We start from the raw sequence: 12,210 nt of genomic DNA, 5'->3' as shown, positions 1-12,210 counted from the left end.
ACTAAACCTGAGACAAGTTGGAGGAGCACAGAGGTTTGGGGGAAACAGACACAGGCTAGAGGAGTTTTCTGATGTATGACAAAGCAAAGGGCTACCCTGGGAAAGGATTGGCCTTGCCCTGGTCTATGCCAGGAAATCTGCCCCGCAGGTAGCCTTCTGCTAAGAATAAAATTCGTACACGGATAAAATTTTGTACCGATTTTTGCATGAAGGACCGGAGAGGAAGTCAAAGTCTATTGTGGGGATTTACAGACTATCACTCGTCAGCAGGGACCCCGGGCCACGCCGAGGGGGACAGGGCCGGTGTCGGCAGTCAGAAGGCACAGAGGTGCAGAGAGCCTCAGACACGAACCGCGGCTCCAGCTCCTCGAGACAGCTCCGGGCACGGGGCCGAGCGGGAGGGAGGAGAGAGGGGAGAAGAGGGCAGGGAGAAGGGAGGGGAGGACAGGGAGGAGGAGGGCAGGGAGGGCGGACCCAGCGCAGCCGCCCCGCCAGCGCCCCCGGGCGCCCAGCGCTGCCACCGCAGCCCCGCCCGCCCGGGCCCCACGTTACACCGACATTCCAGAGAATCACCCAACTGCGGAACCACGGAATATCCTGAGTTGCGAGGGACCCATCAAGACCAGCGAGTCCAACTCCTGGCCCCGCACAGGACACCCCAGAATCCCACCATGTGTCTGAGAGTGTTGCCCAAACACTCCTTGAGCTCTGGCAGCCTTGGGGCCGTGACTACTGCCCTGGGGAGCCTGGTCAGTGCCCAACCACCCCTTTCCCAATATCCGACCTAAACCTCCCCTGACGCAGCTCCAGCCTTTGCCTCGCGTCCTGTCGCTGGTCCCAGAGAGCAAAGATTGGTACGTGCCCCACTGCTGCCCTGCAGGAGGATATTGAAGACCCCAGTGAGGTCTGACCTCCATCTCCTCTTCTCCAGCTGAACAAACCCAGTGCCCTCAGCTACTCCTCATATGGCCCCTCCAAACCCTTCAGCATCCTCGTGGCCCTTGCCCTGGACACTCTCTAACAGATTAATGTCTTTTTTATATTGTGGTGCCCAAAACTGCACACAGGACTGAAGGTGAGGCCACACCAGTGAGGAGTAGAGCAGGACAATCACCGCCTTTGACTGGCTGGTAATGCTGTGCTCAATGCACCCCACCAAATTCCATTCAACTCATTCTATTCCAGCCAGGCTCATGGTACCAGAAAAGCATATCTCGTAGGTCTAAAAGCCTCCTTATTAGAATTTTATTTGACACGTGCAATAGTACAGCAATAGGAAAATTTAACATTTGGAGACAGTGGCTGATCCCAGAATCAAACAATTCCGGGACCTGTAACATCTCAAGTTCATGGAAGTGGTTCCCGCTCTCAGGAACAGTCAGCATGCAAATGTTATCAGTATGCTCTTGCTGACCAAACTCAGGCCACCTACAACATCAAGCCCATCAGTACACTGACCTGTGAACAGCTATCTCTTCTTAAGCTTCCCATATTGGGAAAAATCTGCTCCACTTTTAAAGAGCCAAGCCTTGGAAAATTCTGAGCAGTTACTCATAATAGCAGAATTCTTAAATTTCAAAGGACAGGGCAAGTCACATACAGCACAGATGTTTACTGACACCCACTCAGGGAAATATAAAGCCATACACTTTAGTCCATTTGCATTCAGCAGAGCATTTAAGCACTTAAAACACGTACCAAAGACCCTATTAAGCATTAAAACTTGTTTAAATAAGGGATTTGCTAAACAGGCATTTTATACTGAATCAAATCTCTGTGGTCTACTGCAAGCCAGCCACAAAAAGCAATATTGTCAACCAAAAGCAAAGTACCCTGCCACACCTAAATGAGGATGTGAGCTGTGCAGGAGTCATTTCCAGTTACTGGTTGCTTTGCTTTCCAACCTCCAGCTGTCTCCTGATGTCTGACACATCCATGGGGACCCGCACCGTCAGACCATCCATTGACTTCTTAACATACACCTGGCATCCAAGGCGTGATCTGAGGAGAAAACATGAAGTGAGGCTCATCTGTTCCCAAAGAAAAGGGAGAAATTCCCCACCCACACGGGGATATGTCTGGTCCAGGATGGGTTTTCACTAAAGCTCCTGTTAAAGATCTCCTGTGCCTCAAGAGAAAGCAGCTCACGAGGCACAACTGTAATACAGAACAACCCCTGTCCCCTTGGAAAGAGGTGCCACATGCTGAACCTGCCTCAGAGGCCTGAGGATCTACTGCAATCAGCAGGGAGGCTTACGTCTCAGTGAGTCCGTACGCCAAGTCCAGCATGTCCAGCTCTTCATCTGAGATGGCATCAAGCTTTTGGAAGGTGTCCTTGTCAAAGATGAGGTGACAGGTGGAGCAAGCTAATGTTCCTTCACATGCACCTGGTGGAGAAACAAGGTAATGACAGCAAATCAGGAAAATAAGAGCATGAGAGAGACCATCTTCAGGAACAGTGTGAGAAAAGGTCCTTTAGCAGATCTGGAACATGTCAAAAGAGATGCCAGAAAACACAACAGATGGATGCAGGTTTCAGCCTGCCTCTTCTCTGGGAGGATCACAATCAGTTTTCAGATTTGTACATCAGCCCTAACCAGTCAAACATGCTGACAGAAGCTGTTAGAATGCCAGTGGTGACTGTGAAGTCACACTGCCATCTCAGCATGGTAAGCCACCTAGCAGGCAGCTTTTGGGGAAGGGAAGCTTGCTTTATGGCCTCAGCAGAACAGTGGCATATGTACAGTTGCACTATTCCCAATACCCACTGGTCCTTAGAGCACACACATATATCCTTCTGCAACACCTACCAAATCCATCAATGGCCAAGTTTTGATTGACTACCACTTCCAGCAAACTCTCCCCTTCTTTGGCTGTGGTTGTAAGTCGTTCTCCATCCCGATTTATAAAATGCACCGTCACCTGACCTGCAGAGCTGTAAGACAAGTTTGCAAAAATCAGGAGTCCACCCCTTTCCTGCATGCCCACAGTTGAGGTCTTTTGGCTGAGCACTAGAGACATGGCACATGAAGGGAAACATGCATACAACACTTTCTCAAAGGATTACACCTTGGACCTCAGAAAACATTCAAATTAACAGTTCTCAGTGGCAAGCAAGTCTGAGTTGCCCCAAAATGTTTCCCACTTTATCAAACATCCCTCAGAATAAATGTCTATCTGTACATGAAAAAGTACAGGTGCTCTGCATCTGCTGCTTCTGCTTGGGCAGGCTGGCAGAGGGAGCATGTTAGGCAGGCAAAGCACTTGCAAGTCCTGGGCCTGGGATGCTAATCCTGGATAGAGTGATGTATTAAGAAGCAAAGTGCTCAGGATCAGATACTAATCCTGCAAGAAGGGCTGTTGTCATTTATGGTTTTTTCCCCCGTTCCATTCCAAAGGAGATTACTCGTGACTGTTCCTCTTCTGCTGCTTTTTCTTCAATGAAGTGCCCACTTCTTTCCTGAACTCTATCACAAGGAGCCTTCTTGGGACAAGACATGCCCATCCCCAACTTACAGAGCTCCCGGGCTGAGTAACCTCCTCCCAGCTGATGCGATCCTCGCTCGGAAGAAATTGGTGGTTATTTTGACAGCTTGTGAGATCTATAAATAAGAGGAAAACAGCACCCACTTCATCTCCTCCAGACCAGGCTCTCACACAAGTGTGGAGAAGGCTGCCATCCTGACAGTGGTGTCAGGGATTTCCCACCAAGGCAGTACATTCTGAGATTGTGTTATATTTGCCAGGGGAAGCACATGAGCAAACAGTGTTTTTTCTTAGTGTACATACCCAAATGATCACTTAGAAAAAGGGGTTACCCGAAGGTCCCATCTCCTGTGCTGAAAGAGGGCAGCACCTTGGAGGTAGTGGGGCCTTTTGCCCAGTAACTCTCAGTGTGGCACTGCCTAAGTGCCCATCACCCCAAAGCCCAGGGCATCCTCCAGTGGCAGAAGCTGTGTCCACTCTCTACTCTTCCATCAGGCCGACAACACACACCACTCATCCAAATCCCTGTAGAGATCCACCTCTGTCTCCCACAGCTCTGGTAACTCCAAAGCACTGGCAGTATCAGCACTGCTCTGTGGTTTTGCTGCTGTCATTTCTGGCAAAACGAAGCCTTGAAACTGGAGCAAATTTTGCAGTGAGGACTGGACAATCTCACAGTCCCCTGATTTTTCTCACACAAGATTGAGTGAAGCAACACCCAGCTTCTTCTAATACAAGTGCAGGTATAAAGCCTGGTAAGGCTTCTCCTGGAAGCCATGGGGCCAGTGAAACAAACAGCAAACATGGCTCAGAGCTGTGAGAATTTCTAATATTATCTACTGATTTTTCACACTGTGTTTGCAATTCACACCAAGTACAAACTGCCATAGCCCCAGGTCACACGTTACAGCAGAATCATCAGCTGAGGAATTGCTATAGTGCCCACGCTCCTCAGTAGCAGGTGTCCTCTTGGGAAGTCACAGACTGGGAGGAGGAATTGGTTAAATGCGAACTGTACCTTTGATAGCAACACCAGCTGCTGGAAAGACCCTGCCTGCTCAACCCCTCTCTGCTCTGTGGCAAGGAAAATAAAGAATGTGGAGATGTCTGCTGATTTGCTTCTAATGTTAAGCACAAATATATAAGGATCAACTTTAAACAATTTCCTTTGCTCTTTCTTAACTCACAGGAGGCAGAGGTGGAGTACAGGGGATGTATCCAGCTGGATAGGAGACAGGAAAGAATTCCTGTAAAAATGTAATGGGAAAGGGGGAAGAAATGTTCTCCTCTTTCAACTTTGCAGGTCTTGTTCATTCCACTTCATGTAAGTCACAATGACCATCCAGCTCTAATTCTATTTACCTGCTGACAAATCAGTGCAGTTCATCTCTAAGTCAATAAGGATACATTAAAATGTGGACTTCATCAGCAAGACTTCAGGAGCAAAAATTTCCAAAAGTTATCTCTTTGGAAAGTCAATTCCTGTATTCTATCACAAATTGGAAGTGAAGAAGAGTTGAAACAGTATTTTTCGCTTTCTCTGCTCTTTTGTTTGTAGTTGTGCTTTGATTCAGCTAGCGGGAGCAGGACACAGGAACCACTGTACTTTCATCCCGGGAGGCCAGCTTCCTGTTTTTCTGAGAGCTTCAGCTGCAAAAAATGCCTGAGCTGTTAGTGTAGCCTAACTAACATAACCAGGGTCCTCTGGTTATGCAAACAGCTGTGAAGTTGGCACTGGGCCGTGCTGCAGAGGGAAGAGTTTCCCACCTGCAAAAAGGAAAGATCACGTTGCAGTCATGCACAGCCATGCAAGACCACCCTGCTTCCCAAAGCAAACAGCCAGAAAACATCATTAAGACATTTCAGTCTCCTTCATAAAGACACCTGCAGACATTTCTTTGTAAATAAGCAATTTAAAGAGTAGTTCTCAAATGTCAAAATAAAACAAACTAAAACAACCCTCTTCATATTTTGGTGGATCAGACTGATTTATTCCATTTGTATGACAAATAGGCAGGTTTCTGGCCAATGTTTGGTTTAAATTTATGGGTGAAGTAATTTGTTACACAGTAGAAATGGTAAAGTGATAAAACTTCACTTAGTGCTGCAACTGAATGGATTCTTCAACAAGATAATGAAAGCTGACTGCCTGCAGAAAGTGCTGAATCCAAGAATCCCCAAAGCTGCCCACACATTTATTGACAGAAAACTTAATTCCTGTTATCTCTGAGGCACCCTAGACCTTCAGCCAATATCAGTCCCACACGATGCACCAGCCTCCCACAAATCTAGTTCCCTGCAGTTCCTCTGAGATACAACCTTGCTTTGACTGTTCCTGCCAGTTACGAGCCCCAAGACAGCCAAGCTGCAGCCAGCACACAGGGTACAAGGGACAGCCCACTTAGGTCCAAGGAAGTACAGCTGCTATAGCCAGACCCCCGTGTGACTCTGGATAAGCCTGGGTGCAGCAGTACACTCTTCTCCAGAGCAGGGATGACGTCAAGCACTCCTGACCACGACACACAGAGCACCTGCAAGTAGCTTCTCTCTCTTTGCTGGCTGAAAGGAATATTTAAGCTGTTTGTCTGCATTCTCAGTATAGGTGCCTCTGTTGGGGGCATAAACCCAGCCCAATGACTCCCTGTTTTTACTGTTCAGTTTAGTCACCTCCCACACACTCACTGGTCTCATTGTCTTCATATCCCTCGAATCAGTCCCAGGCTCGAGTCTCCTCTGGAGGACTTCTGCTTCTGGATGCCCAAGACTGGAAACAAGGTCTGCAGCTTTTATTTTTTATTTACTTTTGAATCTGTGGTTTTGAAACTATGAAAAAATTCCTTTCACATTTTGTTAAGTAATTTTGAACGAGGATTAAAGAAAATATAATCAAAACTGATTAGACTAAGTTTTGTTTCATTTAGGTTGAACTATTTTAGAATGGCATCACAGGACACATGGTCAGAGCTTTGCAAAGATCTTACCAGGATGTGACAAACTCAGCAATGCAAGTTCAATGCATGACAACTGATTATTCTCTTTTAAAAAATAAAATCTCAAACTTTCTGTGACAAAGGAAACTAGTAAAGGGATTTCAAGGAAGGGGTTCTTCTCCCTATCAATGTTTTCCCTAGAAGATACTTTCCAAGACCATACAAAGCAGCAAGATGCCTACAAATACTGCCAGAGATAATTTCATAAGGCACAAACCAAATAGAAAGAAATTCCTTTAATAATGAGTCTTCATAAATCCCACCAGGCAGGGTTATCAGTGTGATTTTTCTCTCCGGTCAGATAGCAAAATTGTTTATTGTATTTTCTGCATATTGGTTGGATCTTTTTCTCAATGCCTAGCAGACTACAGCCTGACCCAGATGATACAGGTCTAGGAGATCTATAAATTACCTCTATTTTGCAATCTCCTTCTGAACTATCCGTAAAGAACAGAGAGAGGAAAGGCTGGCAGGGAGCCTGCCATAGTTCCTGCTGTGGAAATACAGAAGAGTGCTAAGTGCCTGCAGCCCCTCCTCAGCCTTCAGCACAGGGGGACAGTTGGCTCCTGCACCTTGAAGATTTCCGTCTTGAGGAACGTCCAGCCTTCTTGGACTCCTCTGCTCCTCAGGGCTGCCTCCCAAGGGGCTGTGTCAGCCAGGCCTCTCAACTGAACCGACTCTGCCCTTTCAGGTGACCAGTCAGGAGCCCTCCACCCTGGCAGGGACCAAATGCATTTAAAGACAATTCTGAACATGTGCTTCTGAAGGGTTTTTGCCACAGAGCTCAACTCAAGCTCAGTATTCATGGCAGACTGTGCATCCCATTCCAAGCAAGCAGTCTAGCAAAGCCCAGCACAAGTCCCTGGTCCCAGGAGTGAGGCAGGAAACTGGAGCCATGGGCTACCAGAGGCCCTTGCACCCAGAGTTGTCCCTAGCAGCCAAGCACCTGAGCCAGATTCTCCATCTCCCAGTACAGGCACCGGTGAGGCACGACAGCTCAGTCACAGCCCACAGAGCTGCAGACATCCTCCCCCTCCTGCTCTGCCCCTACAGCAGAGGGGACTAGAAACCCAACAGAACTCACAATTCCCAGAGCAACCCTGTGGTCATCCCAGCTTCCCCACAGCAGGAACACAACAGCCTGATGGCCTGGCTGCCCAACACACCTTGCCCGCTGTCTCCCTTCTCAGAGGCTGGTGTCTGGGCCAGAGGGGCCAAAGGACTCTTATGCCACATTGTCACTTCCATGAGCTGGATCCAGGCCACTAGTTGTGGCCCCCACAGCTCCGGGGGCAGGGGGCAACACTCCTCAGACAGGTCCCCACAGCTCCAGGAGCAGGGAGTAACACCTCTTGGACTGGGTCCTAGCACCACCTTCCTCCCATCAGCATCTGCTCACCTCAGGTGGTGGCCTCGCCCATCACCTCCCACAGGCCATGGCTATGCTGGCCTCTCTCCTCTCCCTTTTGCAGGGCAAGGCAGGGGTGCACGTCTGTCCCTTCGGACGCAGCAAGGTACGTCAACATTTGACTCACCTCGATTCCCCAGGGGCATCCTGGAGCCTGTGCGTGGAGCTGAAGCCTCTTTCTGACCACCACTTTGCTGGGTTGTGATGCTGCTCAGTCACCCCACCGAGGCAAATGAAGCGAATTTTGCTCGCGTTCAGTCCACTTCGCAAGGGTCGCACGAGCCCCAGGATGCCTTGAGCTATCATGCTGCTTTGGGTCCCTCCCTGTGTCTCCTGGGCCGTCGTTTGTTGCAAGGACAGTCGGATTAAAAGCTTATAAGTACAGCTGAGAGGGGGAAAAAAAGGAAAGAAAAAAAGAAAAAAGTAGGACAGCCTCCCTGGGGGTGGAGGGAGGGAAGAAGGAGGGGAAGCAGGAAAGAAGGATGGACCAAAGGATCTTGCTGCAGTCCAGCCCATCAGGGCATGGGTGAAGCACAGTAATATGAACATCACCTCTACATACCAGTTCCTGAGCAATGCTCACCTTGTTCTGCATTAGACTTCTGTTTTAGGAACCAGAACTAAATCCCAGTTCAGGAGCAATATTCATTGTTATGTCTAATCATACAAGGGGTTACGAGCTGAGGGCTGGAAGAGGGCATCAGGAGTGCTGATGGTTGCTGCCTGGAGGAGAGGGGCATGCCAGTTCCTACAGAAATAGGGTGAAAGTAAGACTCATGAATTCTGCTCTTGACATGATGGCATCCAGCCACATCATTGCCTTCCCCAATACTGTAGGCTTCTACCTCTGAAATGAATATTCACTTTGCATGATGGTGGTGAGGAGCAGCCACACTTAGCTCATTTGCCAAACTGTCCGCTGAAAAGTGCCAGAAAGGCACAAATAAGTAGCATTCATTTCACTCTGCTAGTAAGCCTTCTGTAGAAAAAAACTAATTTATTCCCAGAAACACCATCACTGGTATAGTTTACTCTCCTCTCCAAGGTAAATCAATTTGCCCAAGAGGACCCAAACTGCAGCACCAGACAACTTCTGTGGAGTTTGGGAACAGCTCTTATTTCAAGAGCCTGAATTGTCCCTAATACCAAATTAACAGCTCACTGTTTGGTAGGCTATCTGCTTTAAACAAGTTTTTTTGATGCAGTAACACCTTAGTAGCCAGTATAAGCAAAAACCTTAAATACTGGACTCTCTAATCAATCCGTACAGGGGGAAAATAAACTATAGCATGAGAACTGGATAGAAAATGTCTCCCTCAACACACATACACACACAGTGGATTCATAGTTCTGAAAATCAGTGGAAAGTTTTGGGTTCTCACCCCAAAATGAAAATTTTTCACCCAAAGCTTTCAGGTTGGAAGGGGATGCTTAAGCTTTCTGGAAAAAAAAAAAAAAAAAAAAAAAACCAACAAAAAAAAAAAAAAACCAACAAAAAAAAAAAAAAAAAACACCAAAAAAAAAACCCAAACATTAAAGACATTAAGGAATGCAAGTATTTTCTAGAATTTTCTATAAGCTGGGTGGGAAATCCATTCTTCAATAGTTTCAAAGGCAAGTTTCAAGCATTCAAACACACCCCTCAGCCCCAGTGGAGAAATCCATGGGCAATGCATAAAGGATTAAAAAAAACCCAAAAACATTCTTTGGAGGAAATCACATTTCTAAAATCACCTGTCATTTTGCACCTGGTAGAGCAGCACACAGAATTATTTCTTTCCACCTCCCACTGTTTACTGAGGGTAGGCTGGGCAGTTGTGCTCCCACAACATGATACACACGGGAGAAACAAGTGAGGCTCTGCTATGGAGGGACATAAGCTGAGAAAATGTGGAGTTGTATTTGCAGGGCATCACTGACCAAAGCCTCACTTCTTTTGCTAAACATGGGTGACACTTCCCAGCTCAATATGTGATAAGCTTGGTCACAGGCACTCACAGCCTCACAGCACCCTCATGCCAGTCCCAGCTCATACTACAAATGCTTTTCCTTTTTTCCTGCTGCAGGATTTGCCCCTCAGGTTTTGTTCAGGTCAGCAGCTCTGAGTGCAGGGAGGGTGGGATGAACCACTGAGTATCACTAGGACTTTAATCCAAAGTAAATTCTACCCCCAATCCCAGTCAGTGAGAGCTGCCATCTACTGAGAGGTCACCACGGCACGTTTCTGAGAGCAGCAGGGCAATGGCATAATGTCAAAGCAGGGGTGCCAAGCAGCAGGCATGGGTGCACATCAGATGGCCCAGCCATGCCCAGAATCACTGGGACTTCTCTGTAATTTCACCCCTCAAAAGCAGTTAATGTAAAAATTCCTCATTTCAAATCACTCACAGAATGTCCTTTGAAAGCTTCCCTCCCCATCCTTGCTTGTATCACAGAGGAGAGCTGGCAGGGAGGCCTGTGGTTTGTTCAGCTGAATGCAGCTCTGGCCAGTGGCCCTGCTCGGTGGCCCCTCACTTTCAGGTCAGCTTTTCCAAGTGATTTGCTATCTCCTACAAGCTGCCCTGAGAACTTCAGCCTTCAAACCCAAATTCTTGGGCTGCATCTCACCCCTGAATTTAGAACCACTCTGTGCAGCCTCTGCAGCTGAGAGACTCTGACCAGTTCTGCCTTTGTTTTTCAGGCACTACAGAAATGCAGTAGGCAGCCCAGCTCTGTCTCTCAGTCATTTCCATTGAAGGGAAGCAAGGCTTGCCAAGAGAGACACAAGGAAAAGGGCCAGAGCATATACAAGCAAACCACACCACAAAGCATCTTATCTCTCCAGCAAACCTTGAATTGAGAGATACACTGGATATATGCGCAGCAGTTTCCACAGCAAGGACATCTGTGTGTTTGCCTGGCACTGACCTCTCTCCTTGCCAGGAACTCAGAGCACAGCAAGTGACAGGTCAATGTCACTTGATGGAAGAGAGGGAAGTCAGGCTTGAGAAGGGAGGTGAGGTGCAGCAAAGGGGACTACTGTTGACTGGTGAAAGCAAGTACAATCCCACTGGGGCAGGAGACAATCAAGCCCTTACAGATTTTGGATAGTGTGTCCTAAGGTCTTTGAAATGCTGAGAAAGGGCAGAAGCAAGATCTCCTTTTCCCTCCATTCTATCTGGCAGCAAGCCTTTCCAGAGTAAACCAGTGTTCATTTAGCCCAGGACACAAAAATAGGAAGTTTTGCAAATAACCACCCCTCCCACAAAAAACAAACCCACCAACAAAAAACAACCCAAACCAAACAACAACCAACAAAATCAGCTAAGCAAAAAATCCAGTGCTTTGAAAAAACTTCTCAAGATGTTGCTTAACAGGTCAGCACATACTTTATGAGCAGGCCAGACACAGCTGAAGAGAATCTTTAGCTCTGTTTCATGTGAGGTTTGCCAGAAGCTAAGTTCCCAGAAGTGCACATAGGCACATTTCCTCCCTCCCCAGTTTCTTGCCACCAGGCCATGCTCTGTCAGTGCAGTGGCTGTGCCTACACATCCAGACATGTTTTGGCACATGCTAAGAGGGAAGTGGTTTTCTAGCTTGAAATACTGTCCAATATTTTCTGCACCACACATCAAATAATTTGGCAACCCTCCCCCCAGTCTAGGGACTCTTATGCAAATGTCCAAAACACATCTGAGCTGCCATTAACTCCACCTCATCCCCGATTTCTGCACAAGGATTAAACACTGAAATCAGCAGTGCCCTGGTCCAACCAGAAGTTACATAACACCTTGCAGCCCTCCACAGCCAAAAGCACACTTGGACTTCTGACATACCTCCTCTGACCACTCTTAGAGTTCCTTGCCAGCAAGCAGAGCTGCCTTGGCTCGGTCACTGCCCATGCTATTCAGCTGCAGATAGAGGCAGGCCCATGCTATTCCTATGGGTGAAGTCTCAGGGACTGCAGTCAGAGCTGCAGGCACGCAGACCCAGGAATAATGAAGGTTTCCAGAAGGCAGTCTTCATTAACTGGAAAAGCAAGAACAGCCTCCCCTCCTAACAAACCCACTGCCTCACAAATACTCCTGTAGGGAAGCAGATACAGGCTGCTTGCTCACACAGAACTAAAGCACTGAACAAAACTAAAACTCCCCTTCCCCATTGTCACTATAAAAGCCCATCAACCACCTTTCCTGTTCCAGAGCAAGTTCCTAATAAAAGCAAACAGGACAATTTGTGTTGATTTGACTGTCTTCAAGCCTACAAGCCCAGGGATGCAGTGCTGCTGCTGCCTCAAAAGCAGTGCACTTGAGTGTAGGCCCGGGACAAAGTGCTCAGTGGGCTCAG

At 47.7% G+C, this 12,210-nt stretch overlaps 1 protein-coding gene across 1 annotated transcript; it reads right to left on the bottom strand.

The window, feature by feature from the left end:
* Positions 1-1,223: 1,223 nt before the first annotated feature.
* On the bottom strand, positions 1,224-8,305 carry LOC135421237 (adrenodoxin-like). Its single transcript, XM_064669497.1, has 4 exons — positions 8,012-8,305; positions 2,811-2,935; positions 2,258-2,387; positions 1,224-2,001 (listed from the first exon to the last, which is right to left on the bottom strand). The coding sequence occupies exons 1-4, from the start codon at positions 8,188-8,190 to the stop codon at positions 1,881-1,883; spliced, it is 555 nt and encodes a 184-aa protein (XP_064525567.1). The 5' UTR covers positions 8,191-8,305; the 3' UTR covers positions 1,224-1,880.
* Positions 8,306-12,210: the final 3,905 nt, after the last annotated feature.

Source organism: Pseudopipra pipra, chromosome 13 (assembly GCF_036250125.1).
Source record: "Pseudopipra pipra isolate bDixPip1 chromosome 13, bDixPip1.hap1, whole genome shotgun sequence".
Lineage (NCBI taxonomy): Eukaryota > Metazoa > Chordata > Aves > Passeriformes > Pipridae > Pseudopipra > Pseudopipra pipra.
This window is presented reverse-complemented; position numbering and strand designations above follow the sequence as displayed.

Excerpts from the sequence above, each read along its gene's own strand:
- LOC135421237 (XM_064669497.1), bottom strand. The coding sequence starts at position 8,190 with ATGATAGCTCAAGGCATCCTGGGGCTCGTGCGACCCTTGCGAAGTGGA. Across the intron at positions 2,388-2,810 it reads CTTGGCCATTGATGGATTTG|GTGCATGTGAAGGAACATTA; the intron begins GTAGGTGTTGCA and ends TTTCTCCACCAG. Across the intron at positions 2,002-2,257 it reads GCGTACGGACTCACTGAGAC|ATCACGCCTTGGATGCCAGG; the intron begins GTAAGCCTCCCT and ends TTTTCTCCTCAG.